At 52.0% G+C, this 21,123-nt stretch overlaps 1 protein-coding gene across 11 annotated transcripts in view; it reads right to left on the reverse strand.

The window, feature by feature from the left end:
- The window catches only part of RBFOX1 (RNA binding fox-1 homolog 1), a gene marked incomplete at both ends in the record, with an annotated part of 929,893 nt that overhangs the window by 330,762 nt on the left and 578,008 nt on the right, over positions 1-21,123 (reverse strand). For 6 of the 11 annotated variants that reach the window (XM_084251197.1, XM_084251195.1, XM_084251207.1 and 3 more), the window contains one exon: positions 8,955-9,148. The exons of the other annotated variants lie outside the window; for them this stretch is intronic. In XM_084251197.1, coding sequence (XP_084107323.1) covers positions 8,955-9,098 — 144 coding nt within the window. Of the gene's footprint in view, positions 1-8,954; positions 9,149-21,123 lie in introns of those variants that run through there. 11 annotated transcript variants of the gene reach the window in all.

The following is a 21,123-nucleotide window of genomic DNA, read 5'->3' on the forward strand; positions in this document are numbered from 1 at the left end:
TTAGTATTATTATCATTGCAGAGGACTCTGCATCCTCCGGTCACCTAAATGGTCCTCGAAGCCGCCTCTCCTGCTCTTTCCTCGGGGAACCTCACTTTTTGAATGAGACCAAAGGAGGCGCAAGGAAAAGAAAGGAGTGTCCTCAAGCAGCCCCGGCAACGTGCTCGACACGGAGACCCCCAGTGGAAGCCTCTGCCATTGCACCGTGAAGAAAGAATTTCTCCACTCCACGGGTGCCATTCTAAGTGTTCCCTGGGAACACGTGGGGGTGGGGGGGAGTAGAAAGAAAGGACGCCAAAAAAAATTGCACAGTTTTATCCTGATTATTTGGATGAGAGCACCTGTCAGAGAGTTTAAGTGGTAACAACAGATCGACCCGAAGCAAAGTGATTTCCAGCGGGCGCTCTGTGTTTGCAGAAATTCCAGAAGAGGCTCAGATAAAGGGTGACGTGGAGCTAAGAGCCCCACTCTTGGTTCTTAGGCTTCAGAATCAAGAGGACCAAGAGGACGGGCGATCAGGGGGTGGCGGATGCAGGCCGCCCCTCCTGGGACTGGTCCCGGGGCTGACACTGCAGGTGTCCTCTAGACAGTTCACCGGGCCCTGGAGTGGCTCCCCCGCGGGGTGCACATGCTGCCAGGCTGGGGGCTCCTGAGCCCTAGAAGGACTCCCCCAGATTCCCCGATGACTATCCACACTTTAGAAGCACCCGCCACCTTTGAGCTGGTGGGAATAAACTTCAGCGTGTGTGCCCACGTCCCTACATCACAGAATAATGACATTCTGAATGGAAATAAATGAAGCCCCTGCAGTGTGATTCTGTCAGCTTTTGAAAGTAAATAACTTTGCTACTGACAAGAGCAAGACAATTTTTATTTTCCCTCCTCCTGTCACAGAGCATTAATTGAGCTGTGCAGGCACATTACAATCCCACACCACCAGCAGAACTGACAGTTGACAGGAGGGGGTGGGGCGGGGTCCGGGATCCAGCAGGAGGGCCCCGCAAAGCAAGACCCCCGATTCTTTGTGTCTGTGTCCTCCACAAGCATGGATCGTATTAGCTGGGGAGAAATGGGGGATTAAACACACGCTCAGTTCCAATAAAGAGATGCTACTTTTCTTGAACACCCTCATTCCCCCATCCGTTCATTCATTCATCCTCTGAAGGAACGACTCTTGCGGTTCACTCTGTCCCAGGCACTGTGCTAAGTGTTTTCATCTGCATCAGACTTGCTCTTCACAATTATTCCTGCCCCTACTTTGCTCAAGAAGTAATTAAAGCACCAAATCCAGTAAAACGACTTGCTGGACCCAGCTGGATCAGCAGGCTGAACAACCGAACCGGAGTTCAGCCTTCAACTCCCGATTTCTGTCCTGTAAACATCTCTAGACACACCCTTATTTATACACTGAGCTTTGGGGGCTGCTGAGTGGTTCCCAATGAGTTAAGTTTCATATCTGCATGTTGCAAGATGCTCCAGAATGCTCCAGAATACTGCAGGACGTGGACCTCACCGTTCCTTCTGTTTTGGGGTATTCAATGTAAATAAAAGACTTGGGAGGAGGGTTCTCAGCCCTCACCCTTCCTAAGAGCAGAGCTCCCCCATGCCTAGATCCAGGCAGAGCTCGGGAAGCAGAGATAGGAAGAGCAGAGGCTCTTGCTGCTGTTTTGGATAAGAAGAATCCAGTCCTAGAGGTGAGTGCCGGGCAAACATCAAACGCCTAAAAAGAAAAGGCTCATTAAGACTAAACCTTCAGCGCATCCTCACTCACATCAGCACGGGAAATCCGAGGCACTTAATTCCTACAGCGGCCTCTACTTTGTTCCAGGGCCGCAAAGGAAGAAGACAAGCCATCCCTTCCCTGGGCGGGCACTCACCTCTGCTTCCTGCTCTGCCTCCCACTAATTCTGATTCTGTGTGTGTTTAAACACAACAAAAAGAGTAAGATCTGCCCCTCGGCCAGAGCCTGGCGGGGAGCTGGAGATCGCAGCACCGTCCCAGGCCCCTGCCTCAAAACACCTGTGTCCCCTCACTGTGCCCTGGCAGCAGGGACGAGGTGAGAGGCCAAGCAAGCAGGTAACCAGTGTCTTGCACTTTGCAGGTCAGGGGAGGGGGATCAGGGCACGCCCAGGAAACCCAGTGGATTGAGCAAGATTCTCCAGAGCGACATCTGCCTGGATGATTCAGGAGTGGGACTAGGATAATCGTGATGGGCATGACGTCCTCCGGGAGGCCGTGCCTGCTTCCAGAGACGGTCTGGAAGGGCAGCTGGCACCCGACAGGAGTTCAACAAACATGGGATGAGTAAACACGTGAGTGGGTAAATATTTCTTTTGATATATGTTGGAAAAACTTCACAGCTGATTCCGGGGCAGGTATTTATATTTGTTGTGGGTGAATTTTTCAGTACTTTAAAGTTGAAAATGTGAGCTAATTTTTAAAAATATCTAGTAGCTATCAACTGGGATGGTGGGTGGGTTGGGGAACATCAGAAAGGGGAGGCCAGGGCACCCCAAGTTTGGAAAGCCCTGGACCACACTCCTTATTGCCAGACATTCACCTGGGGGAGGCTTCCACAAAAGAGACCAACAAAATGCTCTCACCTCCACCGTGAAGCCTGTTTGCAAATGTCCCGGGGTTTGGCCCATGATGCAGTGGTTTCCTCTCACTTGTTGAGGGACATCCAGCTCCCGCCTTCTGCCTTCCCACCTGCCTCATTTCAACACAGCCCCAGAGTTCAGGCCTTGGAGACTGGCTTCACCCATGGCAGACCACCTCCCCCTGGCTCTAGGCCTGCGACAGGATCTTATGCAGAGGTGGTGTGAACCCCTCCCCCCTTTTGGAACCCTCTCTCACTGGTCCAGTGCATACTGCTCCCTTGTGTGCAGGTCAGGATGTCATTACCTCCTGGGGAGATGCCCCCCACCCACCCATCAGATGAAACCTGAGAACGCCCCTCAGCCAGCCCACTTAGGCTGCATCACCACCTTGGCTGGGTCCTGCAGAGCATTCTCCACAACCTGAAATCCTCATGTCCTTTGCCTCCTCTATTCTCTCCTGGAATGCCAGCCCCAGGGCACCAGAGTCCTCTCTTCACTGACTGGCCACAATATCCCCAGTGCCAGGAAAAATTGCAGCAAGGCCATGTATTCATTCATTGCTCTTTTTTTGAATTGAACAACTACTACACATTAGCTTTTTTTCTAGGCATTGTGGGTAGAGTAACCCACAGAGTGGACAGGTCCTGCCAGCCTGCTGCTGCCAGTCGAACAGAGATCTAAACACACTGGCACTGAACAGCGATAAGGAAAGCGAATGAACAGAGGGGGATCAGAAGAGGAATCACGGGGATCAGAAGAGGAATCGCAGGCATCAAAGTGGTCATCTCCTGCTCCTTTGCAGCCAGGACTAGTGAATCAGGAGAGCTCGGAGTTGGAAACAGCGTCCGATTCCTTCTCCCCTACACTTTCCGGAGCCCCCAGGTACCAGCCCCGGGAGGTCTCTGGTGCCTTGGGAATTGAATGGAATTGATTGTGGGGTCTGATGGGAAGACCCTCCTCCTGCAGGGATGACCTGGGGGCTCGCTATTCATTCCCGGGTGCCTGCACCCCGCCTTGCGCACTGTCAGGCCAGAGCCCCAGCTGCTGAGTGTGCTGCTGGAGCCCTCGGTGGCGCAGGACAGTCACAGGCCTCCCGCCGCCCTGCAGAGTTCTCTGGGGCAGCTCCCGGAAATAGGAAACTTTATTGATGAATGGAACTTTCTCTGCTCTTCTTAATTGAATTAAACAGCGCGCTGGGACACCTCTCCTGGTCCATTAAAAAGGTCTGTGCAGATGGGGCCATTACGCCCACACGCTCAGCACTGCTACGGCGCGGGAGGCCACCTCCACCACGGCCCCCGCGGCGCGTGCACCAACCTGATTTTGTTTACAATGCTGCAATTTCTTTCTCTTCCAGAAGACTATTATTTGCCTGACAAACTACACTGTTCTTAACCGGCCAATATGAATAAACAGGCATTATGTTTCCTCTTGGGGCCCGAGAGGCTGGTTAAATGAATCAGAAAACCCTAAAAAAAAAGATGGTCTGCCCCCAGCCCATCAGCTACTGGACAATTACTCCAGGGCCAGCTGTGAGGAAAGCAGATGGCGCGTGAGCACAATGGCACGTTCTCTCCATCGGCCCAGGCAGCGCGGCCGCCGCCGTGTGTTCTGACACCGGCCTGGAATGGCAGGCGCGCTCCCAGGTGCCCGTGAGCATCTACCACTACCAGATGCTCGCCATCCTCACCTGTGAATGTCACGTTAAATAATCTGCAGGCAGAAGCTACCCAAGGAACCCTGAAATCAATACCCCCCCCCAAGCTTCCTGACACGAGAGAGGCTCAAGCCAAACCCCAGCCCGCCTGACCCTGGGCCTCTGCGCAGCAGAGCCCCCCAACAGTCCACGCATCCTTCCCTTCTGTGCGGAAAACATCAGGGAAGATGGACTCCTGAAGCCATTTAGGACACCAGATCTCTCTGGAAAGAGACGAGGAATCTCCACTCCCGAGGACGATCGCCAGGTCTGGGCAAGTGCTCAGAGCAGACACTTCCATCCCTACAACCATCAGACCCGGAGATAATCTATCCTAATTCTTTTCTGCGTTATTGGCACTATCGACTCCCCCCAATCCACAGCACCATCTAATAAATCAACATGGGATTAAGTCAAGAAGAAAGAAGGTGATAAAATGCCATTTGGGCCCCTATAAATCATCGGGCTGAGAGCACAAGGTAACCGGAATGAGAATTGAACTTTTCCACGCAGCCATCACTGGCGCTGGCGCGGCCTAACGGGCGTCTGCGAGTTGCGAGCGGCGGCCGGGCCGGGCAGTGCCCCTCCTGAGGCCCCAGGCGGGAGTCTGTCTTCTCCGGGAAGCGGCTCCCTGAGCCAGTTTCTAATTAAAGACAGGAAGGGGTGATCTGCAGGTTTCAGTTCAATTGCTTTCGATCTGAACATGTCCGCGTGAGCAATGGCTTCATTTACCAGGAATTACCCTTTGTACAAACCACTTCACTATTTAAAACAAACCGCATGGATCATCATTAAGGGGAAAAATGACCCATCTTCGGATATTGACAGTGTGTGGCCCAAGTTAGACCCCTCCATCACCCCCACCGCACCCCGGAAAGTGGATTTTAAGCATTTGCCTTGTTTTCAAATTTAGGTTGAGAAAGGTTCTGACGAACCCACCTCCGACAGATGAGATGAGAAGTTTCCGTTCATGGTCCAGGGGGATGTTCAGGGCGGCGGCTCAGGGACAGGGAAAACTCTGTGACTATGCTACTTGCGTGTCCTCTCTGAGGGAGCGAGGTCTCAGAGGAAGGCATAGTTCTGGGGAGCCTCTGAGGCAGACGGTGCCTCAGAAACAGACCTGGGCCCCGACCCAAGCCTTACCTGGCCTTCCCAGGACATGGGGCTCGTCAGTGGCTCCCTGGGTCTTAGGATGACCCAAGCTCTCCATGTCTGTGTGTGTGGCTTTACTTTCTGAGAACCCCCTCACCCTAACCCCACTGGGATTTATCTGGAATCAGAATTTCCCTCAAAGCAAGAATGTTTAAACAGGTACCCGCTCAAGAACTCTGGGCAGACCTGCCTTGGGGATAGGTGCATTTGCGGTTCCCCTGGGAGAAGTTTTGCCATCAAGGAAGACAAGAAGCAAAGCCCCTGCGGTGTGCAGGGAACACAGCCTGGGACGGGGGATCTCCCTGGGCAGCGAGACGGGTGCCAGCTGCTCCGGGCCCAGCCGGGGCTTCCGGAGAGAGAGGTCACAGCCACGAAGCCTGAAGCCTGTGCTGCAGGAGGGGACTGTGAGGCAGACACACGCGTGTGCATCTGGGACCTGGCATCTGCAGAAGGGCTATTCAACACGATGGAACCTGCAGGTCCAAGATGCAGAAACACCCGAGGTTACGAGAGGAGAAAGAGGAAAAACTGTAGGAAACTCTCCATCTAAGGTAGAGTGACTGGGAAATATGAGTGAATGAAATGGAATCAGATAATGTGAACCCCCAAGTCGCCTCTCCTCTGCCGCGAACAAGTGTGTGGTTTGTGGCAAAAGGGTTGTGTCTTTTCCACTCGGCCATTCAGATCAGACTCGGAGGCTGAGGCAGCCCGATTGATTTTTGTTTTCATGAGTTGTTTTAGGAACAAATCCGGGAGAGTTCAGGGAGAAAGGTTGGCTGTCAGGCTGAGGCGAAGAAAGCCAATGATGTAGTTTTCCAAAGACACTGGGTGAGAAGTAAGTGCCATATGAAACTCCATTCCCAGGAACGCGTCCCAGTGAGGGCTGCTCTGGCCCCTCCAGACCGTGCGTGTGCAGAACAGGACGATAAAGGCTCCGAAATAAAACAGTTGCCTTTGGAGTATTTCTTATATAATGGGTGATGGGAATGGCAACGACTCCTGATGTGTTTTTGTCTCAATAATAAATAAAATAAAACATTTCCAATAAAGGTGTCATTTATCATGGAGGCTGCCTGGTTCACCCGCCGATCAGCTTAGTTTGGGAGCCCGGGTGACCCTCCCCAGTCGTCAAAATCAAACAGAGATACAAATGGCTACAGGCGAACGGTGGAGAGAAAGTACCCGGCGCTGTGTGGCTGGAAGCCTAGAGACAGGGGCAGCGAGGATCGTGTGGAAAGGGAAGCGAATGCCCCCCGGCCCTCATCAGCCAGTTGTCTGGGCTGCTGAATAAGATCAGCGACTGCACGAACTCTCTCGACGGTGCTTGCCGGGAGAGAGACCCCAAGGACCTCTCCTCCCCCCAACTGGGAAGGAAACTTTAGGGATGCTGGGAAGATGGTGAGGTAACCCGATTCTGGACATGACGGGCAAAAATAAATGTCTGCCTGTACTACGGTTCAGGCATTGAGTGAGACTCAGAAAAAAATACACACATGCACACTCGCACACACACGCAGGGCCTTCCAACACAGCTCACAGCGTCACCTGTGAACACTTGCGCTGAAAGCACAGACCCTTTCAGGAGGGGGTGCCTTTGGCAGCCCATCAGCCCCCTCCTCTACTTCCCATGAACCCCGATGCTGACTTAGTCACTTTGGAGTGTTTGTTATGGCTGCCAGGCTTTCCTCCTGGACTCCCCTTTCGGGAGCAGGAGTCCCCCCTCCTGGAAGAGGGTGCCTGGAGAAGCTGGGGTCCTCTGCATTTCTCCTCGAGCTTTGCCCTTTCTATGGTAGGAATAACCCCTCGCTCAAAGTCACTGTCTCCTAAGTTTGCCCAAACCAATTGAACGATCTAGAAAGCAGAAACCTCAGTGTATTCCAAAAGAAGGATGCACAAAGAAATTGTAGAATGCTGACTACCTATGGCGCCCGGCTGGTGAGGTGATGCTGCTCAGATTCACTAGCACATAACGTGACAGAAGTGAAGACGGAAAAGATCAACTCACTTTAGTCATTTGATTCAATGCATTTGCGCTTTGGCATCTCTAGAAAGGCTCAGGCTGCTGGTGGGTAACTGGGGTAACACACATAGGTGCTCACAGCACACACGCACACACACACAGACACAAACACACACACACTGGCTCACACTCCCAGCAAAGGTTCACAAATGGCGCAAGCAGCTCGTACAATATGTTACCAATAGGCTCTGGGGAAATGTTTCCTGGCACAATTTACTTAATGAGAAATGGAATAAAATAATATTTAAAAGGATAGACCGATTTGTTCCCAAGATATTAAAGCAACAACAACAAAAAAGCCTGTTCTCCAAAAGACTTGCACCAAAAAAAAAAAAAAAAAAATGCCAAAGAAATATTTTCTGGAGGCAACCAACTTGATAACAAATGACCCAAATGTTCCAAACAGAATCCTGACATTTTGGGAACAGCTAGATTCCTACCACGCAGATTGGAATGAGGGTCTTCGGAGGAGGCCCCTTCTGAACACTTGGGAAGCAGAAGTTCAGGCAAAGGCAAACACACGTTCACAAATGCTACTCTTGCAGGGAGTCCAGGAGAGCCACGTCGAATGGCTGTTGCCCGTTCACGGAGCAGGGTGGGAAGCCACCTGGGAAGGGACAAGGACTGGTGCCTGCAGGACCAAAATCCCCCCAGCCCCGCCAGCGGACACCACAGCCCCTGCCTGGTGACAGAACGCTGGGCTTGTCCTTCCATAGGGGTGCCGAGTTGCTCCCCAAGCCCAGGAGCCAACTCAGGCATCGGTGAGGAGGGACAGAGACCCAGCAGCGGGTCCGAGGGAGACACCCAGAGAAAGCCGGAAAGCAGCACAATGCAAGACCCTGAAAGGCGCACGGAACCGGGGATAAACACGGAATCCCTGAGCAAGACCAGCAAGAGGAGTGAGGCAGAGAGAAAGAGCCTCTGCACAGGCCAACAAAGACAGCATCCTCCACAGCCTGCCTGCCTGCACCGGCGCTGCCAGAGTTTGGAGGCAGATTCTGGGGCTGACACGCTCCAGAAATCCAAAGGCTCCGACCGAATATAGCACAAGCCAGACAAACTTAAGGAAACCAAAATACTGAGCACACGCATATGCCTTTGTACTCCCTATTAAAACAGCTGAATTAAAACTCCAGGCGCTCTGCCTCCACCAAGATGCAAACTCCCAGCATGGAAGGGGACTCGCCAGCAGATGCCCTGACAGGACAGACACCCAAGGAAGGCGAATGCAGTTTGCAATTTTAAACTCCCACAACCCGAGCTGGGAATCAGGCGTGCAAAGTATTCAGAGGGGTGCAAAAGCAGCTCGGCGCGGAACGTGGGGTGGCACGGAGCAGCCCCGGGGTCTGGGAGGCTCGCTCGCTGGGCGGCCGAGCGCAGGGGGGCCCTCCCCGCGCCGCTCCAGGGACCAGAGCGCAGCCCCCCGCGCGCGGGGACCGGGTCCGGGCGCCCCGGGCGGCGTCCCCAGGGCGGCCGCGCGCCTTACCTGCTGTAAGTACATAAAAGTCAAGGCACACGAGAGCTGGGGACACATGCCCACGTTGGGGAGCGCCACGCAGGTGGCCCCCGTCAGAGGATGCTGCATCGTGTCTCTCTGGCGCCCGCCGAGCAGGACTGGAGACGCGCGCATGCAACCGCGCAGCTCTGCCTGGCGCTACAATTTTTTTTTTTCTTTTTAAATTTTGCTGATTATCTAAGTCCAAACCCGGCGGCGGCGGCTGTCTCTCTCCTCTCTCTTTCTCTCCCCCCTCCCCCCGCTGCGCCCCGCAGGTCCCCCGCCCTTGCTGCCTCCCCTTTGGGGTTACTAGATCCCCGCGTTCATGTGCTTCCAACTAAAACCCTAGAGAGAGAGAGAGAGAGAGAGAGCGAGAGAGAGAGCGCGAGAGGGAGAAAGGGTCGGTCGGGAAACTCTGTGTTTCTTTCCTGGCTGTCTCCCCCCGGGTGTGGGGGGCCTGCTCTCCAGCCCCCCGCAAAGTGGAGAGGCCCCCGCCCCTGCGCCCCGGGAAATGGCAAGAACCAGCAAAGGCAACTTCTATGGGAGGTAGAGGGGTGCCCTCCTGGAGATGCTGGAGGGGGGTAAAGATGCTGGAGGGGGTGAAGCTGAGACTCCAGAGAGGGAGGGGGAGCAGGGGGGGCGGGCGAGGGGGGGCGGGCGAGAGAGAGCGAGAGAGAGAGAGAGAGAGAGAGAGAGAGAGAGAGAGAGAGAGAGAGAGAGAGAGAGAATTGGACTCACACCGAGGCTCTCTCCGCTGGTGCTGATGCTGCCTGCCTCCTCATTTGTCAAATGGGTCCAGGGGCAGGGTTGGGCTTTTTTCCCCTCCCCTTGGCTTTTTTTTTTTTTTTTTTTTAAACGACTCACCAAAATTCAAATTGTGTCTGCTAAAAATCTCGGCGGGGCGGGCGAGGCAGCGAGCGAGCGCCCCGCACCGCCAGCCCGAGGCGAGCCGGACAATCGCTGCTCGCCCAGCTGGGACCCAGCCTGAGCTTGGGGTGGCGGTGGGTTTGCCCGACTCGTGGGCAAATAAGCAGCGGGGGGATCCCCTCCGAGGAGGAGGCGCGGGGACCCGCCGCGCCAGGGGCCCGGCGCGGGCGCGGTGGGCGCAGGAGGCTCTCGGAGGCTTCCTGCGCGCGAGTCTCCCACCCCCTCCCGCGGGGGAGGCGGCTGTGCACCCCCAGGATTTTGGGGCGCAGCTCGCGGCGCAGGGGCTGGACCCGCAGCCCCCGGAGCACGCCAAGCCGCTTGGAGCCGCTGAATGGGGAAACCGCCCTGGCTGATGGGGAAGGCGAGCGGGTTGCACTGACACGCCAGCCCTGCTGCAGGCAACGAGGGGCTTCTCCTCGCCTGGGGCCCCCGCATTTCTCAGATCAGCGGTGCCCGGAGTGGGGGAGTCCACGTCTGAGAGGAGATGACTCTCAGGGCTGCAGCCACAAATTGCATTTTATTTTTTCCCCCTTGCCTGTCCTGTCCTCCTTGGCCAAATTAGCATTCTGCCCTTGCAGCTCGGTGCCCCCTCCCCTTTATTTTATGAAGTAATAATTATTCATTAGTAGATTTCGTTAGTCTTTATGCAATAAAATAGGATGTGATCTGCAAATCAAAAGAAAATATTAAGACTATCAAATCCTTGGTCCCTGAAAAAAAAAAAAAAAAAGCCCATCCTTGGCTGCAGCGAAGTGCTGATCAGGGTAGTAGCCATATTTTTTTTTTTATATATATATAGATTGGGACCCAGTGATTGGGTTTTATTATTATTTTTTAATTATTTTCAGAGCAAGAGGCTGTGTGAACAGCATCTTCTTTGATTGCTGAGATCCCGGCAAGAACCCTTGCTGCAGATTGTCACTGTCCTGTCCTGGGCCGGAGCGCGCCCCAGGGACTCAGGGGACCCTAGGGCAGGACTCCAGAGTGGTCCCCAGGACCCCCCTCTTGAGCCCTGGTGAGACTCGTGGTGACACTTCGCCAGAGGACAAGGGCCATCGCCCGGCGGGGACATCACTCATCAAACTGCTTTCTGGAGAGAAGGAAATTAATTACTCCACAGCTCCATTATGTGTTGTTCTGCTGCGAAACGCCATCCGTGACTCTCAAGTCTTCCCTAGGACCAGCCAGGGCTGCCACCAAGCTGTTTCTCCTCCTCACCTTGCAAAACCAGACTCCTAGGAGCCGGGACTCACAAGTGCTGGAATCCAGGAGGGGCCCCGGAGCCTGTGAAGCAGCAGAAGTTGCTCTGAAGCACCAGGGGCCGAAGGGCTGGTATTTGATGTGTCTAGTGTCAGAGCAGCAGGCAGCACTGATGAGTTGGAAAAATCCTTGCTATATATTTTCCCTGAAACCCCATTTATCAGACCAGACCTGCTTTATGAATAAACTCTGCCTTTTCTCTCTCCCTCTTCTTACTTTCTCCCTATCTTTCATTCATTCATTATTTTTTTTAATGTTGCAATTCACAAAATCAAGGTGAAAAGTCACACCACAGAACATACATGGAATAAAAGGTCAGAGAGTCTGACTGTCCCAGGCTTGGTCCCCATGCCCTGCCTTCTTTTGCCTTAAGCAATTTGCTGGGCTGACAGGAACTCGCCTGCTGCCTGCATTTTTTTTTTCCCCTGACTGGCACTGGGGAGGCCTGCAAAGGCCCCAAGAAGAGGGCAGACTCTTCCCTTCACTTCATTTTCATAAGAAACACGATAAATAATACATGGCACTTTAATAAGACCTTATCTGAATGGTTTAATGAAAAACAAATACATTATGTAAGGAACCAATAACTGCTCTCGGCCGCACTGAGCCAGCACGGGTGTGCAGGACCGTTTTCTCCCCAAAGTTGAAAACCCGCCATGGGAACTGGATTCCTACACCCCAACTGCCCTCCCCCCCCCCATACACACGTGCCCTGAAACGCAGGTGTCCACAGTCCAGGGCAGGCTGCAAAGTGAACACCAGCATCCAGACCTGCTGGCTGCATCTCAGAGGCGGTTGGCGTCAGGCTCCATTTTCTGGACACCCTGCACCAGAGAAGGCAGAGCCGACCCCCCAGAGGCAGGGCTCACAGCCTCCCCTCCGGGCACTGAGAAAGGGTGGGGCAGGGAGGCGCTTACTCAGGCTGCCTCCTCTGGGAAGGACACAGGGCTTGACCCCGGGTGTAAATCATCTCTGCAAGCACCGTGCCTTCTTTGACTAGCGCCTTCTGAGACAACTCTGCTGGCGTGTGAGCAGCATCTAGGGGTGAAGAGTTTACATTCCAACTCAACAGAGCCTGGGAAAGAGCCATGTGGGTGCTACTAGCCCCCAAACGATTCTTGACTTCCATTCATGGGAGGCCTGGGGAAAGGAACTCCTCTACTCTCTCCTCTTGGGGTGCGCAGTGTCACTGGGGTGTGATACAGCTCCCCTCGGTGACTACCTGCGGCCCCAAGGAGGCAGCGAAGCCCGGAGAGTGCCATCTTCCTGGGAAGCTCCCTTAGGCAGAAGGTAACTGCTCATCTTTTAATTTGATCCATGAAGCCAGATTTGTCACCTCTTCCCTGTCTCCAGTTTGCCAGCTGTGTAAAATAATAAAGGAAATGGTTTTTGTTGTTGTTGTTCATTTGTTTTTGCTTTCCTAGTTCCTTCCCATCACTTGTTACAGCTGGCCATGGGCAGACTCCTCACCCAGGTGATGCTGGGCAGAGCTTCATGCCTGGGAAGGGATGCTGGGCAGACAGAAGAGAGGACTCTGCCCTGGTGGGACTGTCAGCTCCAGGCAGGGGCTGGAAAGCCCTTTACTTCCACTTTCCGGTTTTGGTTTCGCTATAGGCACCTGCATGGCCTCGGTCTTCAGGAAATGAAAGCATTTGTAGAAAAGCTCACTTTGTGTCTCCATCACAAGCACTAGGTGACTCCCACTTGCTCAAACCCCCTGAAGGCTCCTGAGGGTTGATGGCTTTTCAGGCCCTGTTCTGGCCCCTGGGACATATCAGGGGTGGGGACTCAGAACACAATCAACACAGACAATAAATAAATAAACTGTAGAGTGTGGAAAGTGAGGAGTGTTATGGGAAGACAAAAAGCAGGACAGGGGCAGGGGATGGGCCGGGCAGGCTGCAGTAGAGGCAGAAAGGTTGCCGGTTTGTTCTGCCAACAAATCTTCAGCTTCAGGAAAAACCTTCACCCTCACCCCTCATGGTCTGATTGCCAAGTCCCACATTTGTCTGATTGATTCATTCTGGAGCTCTCTTGGGACCGTCTAAGTGGTGGTGGGAGGTGGGCGTTGCAATGGCTAAAACTTGGAGAGATTCACACCAACAGCTCTGGCCACTTGAAGGGCAGGGTTTATACAGCATCGGGCATACATTAGCCTCCAGAAAATTCTGAATTGACTGGATGTATGGATGGATGGATGGATGGAGAAGTGAATGGGTGGGTGGGGGATGTGTTTTAGGGCAGGGAGAGGGGTGTAGGGAACCTGGAATCTCCCCTTTTCCTGGGGGCTGGCATGTTACAGGTGGGTGGGTGGGTGGATGGGTGGATTCTTGGTAAGTGAATGAGTAGATGGATGGATTGTTGGGTAGGTGAATGGATGAATGGATAAATCTTGAATTTAGACCAAAACACCTCTTGTCTCTTTCTGCTCAAGGAATCTGAGAATTCTGAGTTTTACTTGTTCTTGCTTTTTAGCTCGCTGCACATCAATCTTACCCCCGGACTGAGAATCAGGTCACCGCCCTGATGGGCCCTAGAGCTTCCTCACAGAAGCCCCATCTCTCAGACACAGGCCCCCTGGAGAAGGCAAGCCCACTCCGGGCATGGAGCCTCAGGGTCAGGGGTTCAGCTGTGCTCAGGGAGGGGAGAGCTGCATCTCAGGCAGGAAACCCCAAGCCCTGGGAGATAAACCCTCGGAGAGCCAGACCGTAGAGTCTGCTTCTGAGTCTTGGGTCCTGAAGCTCCACAGCTTTAGGGTGTCAGTGAGGGGGTGTCAGGGAGCCCAAGACAAAAAGGACAGGAATGCAGTGCCCGTGAGAGCCGGTCTCAGCTCACGCCTACCACAAAAGCGCTTTTCAAAGTTGCATCAGTTGTTTAGAGCCGTTAACCACAGCCTATTGTCCGCAAGGCTGACATCAACTATTAACTAAATAAAGAAAACACTTGCCCCTACCAGCTACAATGGCTACAGCAATGTGGAAGTGGGTCCAACAGAGAGTGAGCCTCAAAACTGGTACAGGTCGGCGATGGCCATTTGGGACTCCCCGTCACTGTTGAGAGGGGATCAAAATTAAAATACGGATCTTTGAGCCTCATTGTGAGCCTCAGAATGGGGTCCCACAGATGTGCTCCAAGTGGGCACCGAGACGCAGGCGCCAGGGCACTCGCTCCAGCCTCGCCTGTAAGCAGTGTTTCGCGCGACCAGCAGCCGAGGACGGACAACCACATGCATCTGGGCTGCTTTCTGGGGACAACCACGCAGAAAGGTGTTTGAGAAGCTTCAGAGCACTCAGTGTAGATTTCCTAGGTGAAAAGTGGCAAAACCAACGGTGTGTGCTATGCTTGGGGATGCTCACGCACATGCCATACACACACCACACACACAGACACACACACAGACACCATACCCCACACACACACACACCGCACACACGCACCACACACAGATACCACACACAGATACCACACACACCACAGGCACACAGACACAGATGCACACAGAGACATGCACAACACACACACAACACAGGCAGACACCACACGCCACACACACAGCCACATGCAGAAACACACATCACACACGGCACACGCCCATGGAAGGGTCTGGAAGGATGCGAGTCCAACATTTGCTTAAATCTAGGGAGGCTGTACTCAGTTTTTACTCTGCACAGATTTATGTTGTTGGGATTTTCCAACCAGAACGTGTTTGTGGTCGCTTTTATAATAAGACGAAACACCTCTGCTGCTGTGAAGGACTCTAGCTGGGTGCTCCTCAGGAATCCTTCATAAATGGTGGTAAATTTCCCTGGCTGGTCCGTGAAAATCTGCCTAACCCAACTCTTGAGTTGGAATATTCTAGATATTTAATATCCAAGAGGAAACTGAGAAGCCCGGGTAGCTCGGCGGCCATAGGGACTAGAGGGAGCTTCGGCCCTCACCGCTGTGGACGGCGTGACTCAGAGGCCGGGTTTCAGCTTCCCTTCCTTGTCCACCCCGCCCCCGTCCCTCCCGGAGGCAGTGCCCACTGTTGGGAAAGAGGCAGGAACCTTGGGGGTCTTTCCTTGGAAAATAAAGGGCAGCATTAGTTTGCAATCCTCGAGTGTCAGACTCTCAATGACGCCACCTCACAGGTGAGCAGGTTTGGTTTGCAGCTGACCTGACCTATTGAGGAGGACAGAGTCTCAGAGCTTTGTCCCTGCAAGTCAGCTATGGCTCAGCCCATTTCCCCTGCAACCCCTGAGGACGGGCCTTGTGGGGGCACAGAAAGTGGGGCCCTCTCCCTTCCTCTCACTTCTCCCACCATGGCTGCCCACTTCTCTCACTGCCCACAGCAGTGGCCCAAAAAGAGCAGGCTGGGGAGAGAGCCAGGGGCCAGCTCCCTGCTGCGTGCCCACGAGAGGGCGTCTGTGTTCACCTCCATGCACACCTACGGAGGTGTTCACGTTGGGGAAACAAGACATGGTGTCCAGGAAGGGATGCAGCGGGAATCTAGCACCTGTATTCCTGCAAAAGGCCAGGGCTGCCTCCACCAGCTTCCCAGGCTGCACTGGATGCCAGCCTGCACCCCAGAGGAGGGCCCAGGGGTCCAGGACTCTGAACATGGACACGGGGTCTGCCCCCCACCCCTGGCCAGGGAAAGCTGGAGCCCATGGCTGCTGTGGCCCTGTCTGTGCATGGAGGGGCCTCCCACATCTGCAGAAACACACCCAGGTTTGGACCCAAGACTGGCAGACGTGAGCATGGCCCGGGGCTCACCTCCTGAGCCTTAGCATCTGCTTCTGGAAACAGGGCCGGATCATGTTCCTTCACAGACTCGCCACCACACTGGGAACTTTTGTCCTTTCTTATTGGTGGATTAGTACAATAAAAGTTTGAAGACTCTCTCTCTCTCACACACACACACATACACACACACACCCCATCTGCTATCATCATCACTGCATAAAGGAAAGGGCATTTTATACCCAAAAGTAAGAAGGACATAATCTCAAAATAAAGGACAGTCCTTCAAATTGATTAAATTTAGGTCTATTAAAATTTTCACTAAATTGCCCTTAATTTTCTCATTTAGCTGCAGTCTGTTGGAAATGTCATTACGGCATCAGATGAATCTGTGGATCAGCATTTGGGAACCACGAGACAATGGACGGCAGGCGCTTCCCCGCACAGACGCAGCCCGTGCCCACCGTCTGCCTCATGGACCGTGGGGGGTGCAGATAATGGACGGCCACGCTCACAAACACCCCGGCTGCTCACGGGCCAAAGCAAGCCCCACACCTTTCTCATTTCTGAGTTCCCTCAACCACGGAGCAGCAGCCTCTCACATCAGAGAGGCTTAATAAAGGTCAGATGAATTGAATTTGTTGGATCACCACAGTTTATTCACTTTCCTCAATGGCACTAGTCTTAGGTTTGCCCCTTCAAGGCTGTCTGCAAGATGAGCGCCGCAATGCAGGGTTGGGATTGAGGGGGGTGGGGGGTCTGTATGCAGGGCACACGGTTTTTGGAATGGCACTGCTGGGGTCTGAAGCCCCAGCTCTGCCTGAGACTTCTACAACTGCTATTAAACTTCCAGGGAGTTAGAAACCTTTAAAAACCTCAGCTTCATTTTCCCTCATAAGAAGCAATGATGATAATTTTGTCTTCCTAATGAAGTTGGTAAAAGATAAAATAATGTAACACATAAATTCTACGATGGGTGCTCATCTGCCAGCAACCACTCATGACATTAGCAGCTATCATTAGGAATTATTTTTTAGGCTTGATCCTGACCTGACAGTCCTATTTTTTGATAAAAATTTCACAAACAGATCTAACAAAGTGGAACAACGAACACCAGATGTTATTTTCTGTTGAGGATTTTGTTTTTAATGACATGGCATTTGTATGAAAATGTGTCGACATCACCTCCCTGCCCTGGTCTTCTGGGTACACACAATTTACTTAATCTTTTTTGCTAATGAATCAAATGAATTTGAACTTTCACGTGAGTCCTTGTCAACTAAATCCTCACCAGCTGCATCTCACCAAATGTCAGGTCAAATCTTTTTACCCCTGTTCGGAACCTGATACAATTTTGGAGGGTAAGACATGTAAGGAGATTGCTTCTGGCCAGCAGGCTAGTACCTTTTGTTCTGGTCTTCACTAAATCCTCAAAGGGGGGGGGTTTATAGCCCCAATTTATAGAAGCAGACACCGAAGCTACAGGAAGTAGACACCTGTCCTGCTAATACAGGATGGGATCAATGTCTGCAATCGAGTGTGTTGAACAATATAGAAGTCTTCTAGGCATCTTCATGCTGTACCAACAGAAGTGGAAATTTTGCTTACAAGATCCCCACCACCACCATCATCACCACCACCACCATCATCATCATCATCATCATCATCATCATCATCACTTCATTCATCATCGTTTTGAATCTCTAAATCTATCAAGCACTTCTCAGAAGCATTATTTTATGTCCACTGAGCTGCAAGCTTCCCTCTTTAAGAAACCTATCACAGATGACTAGATCAAGAAGATGTGGTCCATAGACACCATGGAATATTACTCAGCGTTCAAAAAAGATAAACACATGCCATTTGCAGCAACATGGATGGCGCTGGAAGGGATCATGCTCAGCGAAATGAGCCAGAAAGAAAAAGGAAAATACCGGATGGTCTATTCCTCATAGCAGGAATCTAGAAAACTTAAATGAGGGACCAGGAAAATGAATAACTATAAGAAAGTGAAAATCAAAAACAACAAAAGCTATGAACCAGAGACACTTTGTGAGGGGTGGGGGTCGGGGAGGGGAGGGATTGGGGTCAAAATAAGGGGGTTGCAATTGTATGGGGAATATAAAAGTAAAATTTATAAAAATTTAAAAAAAAAGAAACCTATCACTAAGTCTGGCCACCTATTTTTATAGTGTGAGAAGTCCTAGCTTCTAGTCCCTACCTGATTGACAGAAGTGAGTCCCAGAACATCTCCAACCTACCTTAGTCTTTTCAGATTTTTCTTAAAAAGCCCCTGCCTCCATTTTCCTTGTGGACACCTTCCTGTCCCCGCCCCTGGCAAAACAGATGAGTTAGAGCGACAGTGTTCTATCAGAACCCCAAGTGACACCTGCCAGAGAGACCCAAGACAGCAGGCAGAGCCCCGCATTTCAAGCCAGAAAATAACTTCACCTGCCAAGGGAGCTTTCCTGAAACAATGCACCGCAGGGGCGATGTGCAGGGAAGGCGTTTGCCACCTGAAAGGGCGGGAGTCCGTTGCCAGTGCACAGGACAAAATGTGAGCGCGTGGGACAAGGGCTGGTAGGCGGCAGAGACAAAAACAGCTCAGTGGTGATTTCTCCTAATGAACAAGTGGGCGGGGAGGTCTACTTTGGGAAGCCTCCACACCCCACCCACTCTCTGTGTTGCGACTTTCTGGATGGAACCGAGCACATCTGAAAGCAAACACAGCCTGCAAAAGACTCTACTTTTCCTCTGTCAGAAGTTTGGTTGCCGTGCTCTTTGACTCCATAAATCTCAGAAATCTTTATCTCTGCACAATGTGAGTCACTCTCAAGCTTCTCTGGCTAGAAGTGACTCTCCCTCTAAAATCTCAAGTTAAATCTCAAGTTCTGGAAGAATCTCTTTGGACCTTAACCTGTCCAGGATCCTGCACTGGAAACAGGCAAGAGCCACTATGGGGGTTCTCAGTCTCAGGCATTCCCAGGGCATCTCTCAAGGCTGTGATTGTTGGTGGTAGGCTCGGGAAGCTATGAGGTAAGCTAGGAAAGATGTGAGGAGTCGAAACAAAATGAGGTGAGTCTGCAGAAATCAGAAAGGAGCATTGCCAGTGCATCAGATACTGGGCACAAAGTCATCCTGCCTGTCATGATCTCACCTTGACAATCACAGTCTCTGGAACCCAAGCCTTACTGCCTAAATTGCCGTTCCCAATTGCAGACGCCTCATACCATCAGAAGCTTGTCTGGTCTGCTAGCTCAGATTTCATGTCCCCTATCTTTGGGGCTCTGGCAAAAGAACCCACACATGAGGCTCAGATCTTCTTCATGGTCCACAAGACATCCGTTCATATAAGTATTAGTGGACGTAAGGACCGTCGAAGGATGAGGAAGAGAGATGCTGGGAACAGTGAAGCTCATCTCAGAAACATGGTTTCAGGAGCATCCGTGTGGATCAATCATATTCCTGCAAATGACGTTTGTTTTTTCTACCACCATTGGCTTTGCTTAGACTCTCCTGGTTGCAGACTTTGTCTGCCATGCTGCTTTTTCCTCTTCCCCCTCCCCACAGGGAAGCAAGGAGCGCATTCTAATCCTCACTCCTTTGTCCCAAGCTCCCTAACCCTTGGAAGCAAAGATGAGCTCTCCCTCTGGCCTCCAGGGGATCACATCCCAAACAAGGCATCTTCCCAAACCAAAGATGAATTAGTGTTCCCACAGTGAGAACAGCATTTCCTTCACCCCATTCCAGAGAGAAGTCAGCACTCGTATAGCCTGGAGTCATGGGAGAACGGAAACTATTTTCCTGGCTGGCCCCGTCTGAGCCCTCCCATGGCGGAATTCTTGCATGTGCCGTGAAGATAAGGAAGATCTTGGTTGGGATTACTTGTGCTTCGTTAGGTCCCTTCACTCTTGTATCCCAATTGTCATCACCTTCCAGGCCTCCTTTCTGCCACAGTTGTGGCCCTCTTCACGCACCCGTCAAGGACTGACAGCCATGCTTGGAAGAGCAAGAGATACTACAGAATCTCCCTCACATCTGTATCCTGATCTCTCCTCCCAGGCACCTCCCAGGAGTGATCTTGTATCTTACCCAGCCTCCTGTCTGGCTCAGTGTGAAGGTCTTATGTGTGCTGCTGTTTCGTTATCTGCCAAACAAAACATTTGCACAAGCGTCTCTTTTTCTATGGTTTTGTCTACTTGCTAATGGTAGCACTGCCCTTCACCTACTTAAACTGCAACCTTAATATTCACCCTCCACACCTTTTGCTGCTCTAAATAGTCAACTGACTCCCAAATCATGACATGTTGAACTTGCCAATCTCCCAAGCAGGAAGCCTTGCTTGATTTTCCATTGTTGTCGTCCCAATACACCACATTAGTCTCTCTAACCTGGATTAAAAAAAAGCTACTTCCTCACTGGTTTTTTTGCCCTCAGTCTCAGTTTCTCCCATCCTCGTGCCCTACATGGATTCCAGAGGGAAATCTTAAATAGATTAAGCCAAACTTGTGCATCTTCTGCTCAAGAGACATCACTGACCCTCCTACTGACAAGGGCGTGACAGTCAATGCTTGAGCCTGGGTCGTGCCCTCTTCTCTTGTGACAATACTGGCACTAACTTTAATGTCCCTCCCTCTGTCCACATTCCGGCCACCATGCATGTAGCCTTGCACTCGTTTACGCCCAGCTCATGTTTACATCTCCAAAGCCAGGTTCTTAGCCTGAAGCTGCGCTAATGATCTGAGAGTGCAAGTCCCAGAATACCCAGTGTATAATTAAATAAAATCCCAGAATGAAACACACATGTTTGTATATTTTGCAATGGCAAGATAGAGAGGCGCTGATAACCTTTACTCTTCACAGAGCAGGGCTGGGTACATCCTGATAGCACCGGGTTACCCGTGGAGATGTAGAAGCTCAGAGGGGTTATGTAAGCAGCCTGCATATAAATGGGGAGACTGTTTACTGTCTATCGCCAACCCATCCTGCTCACCCTGACATGCACTCATTCCATGAGCACCTTATATTCCCCTCGCACTGTGGTGGCCTCATCAGCCCAGATCAGCCCCTGGCTTATCAGAGAAGATGCTAGTTAAACGTCGGTCCAGTGAGGGAGAATACGTGGACATGATGATAAAAGGCCTCCTCTGCTTCTGAGGTTTATTTCACTCTCACTCATTGATTCACACATCAGCTGCATCTCAGAAGTATTCTCTGGGCTGAGCCTGGTGCTAGTACCACCCCAGAGCAG

The sequence above is a fragment of the Talpa europaea genome (assembly GCF_964194135.1).
Source record: "Talpa europaea genome assembly, chromosome: 12".
NCBI lineage: Eukaryota > Metazoa > Chordata > Mammalia > Eulipotyphla > Talpidae > Talpa > Talpa europaea.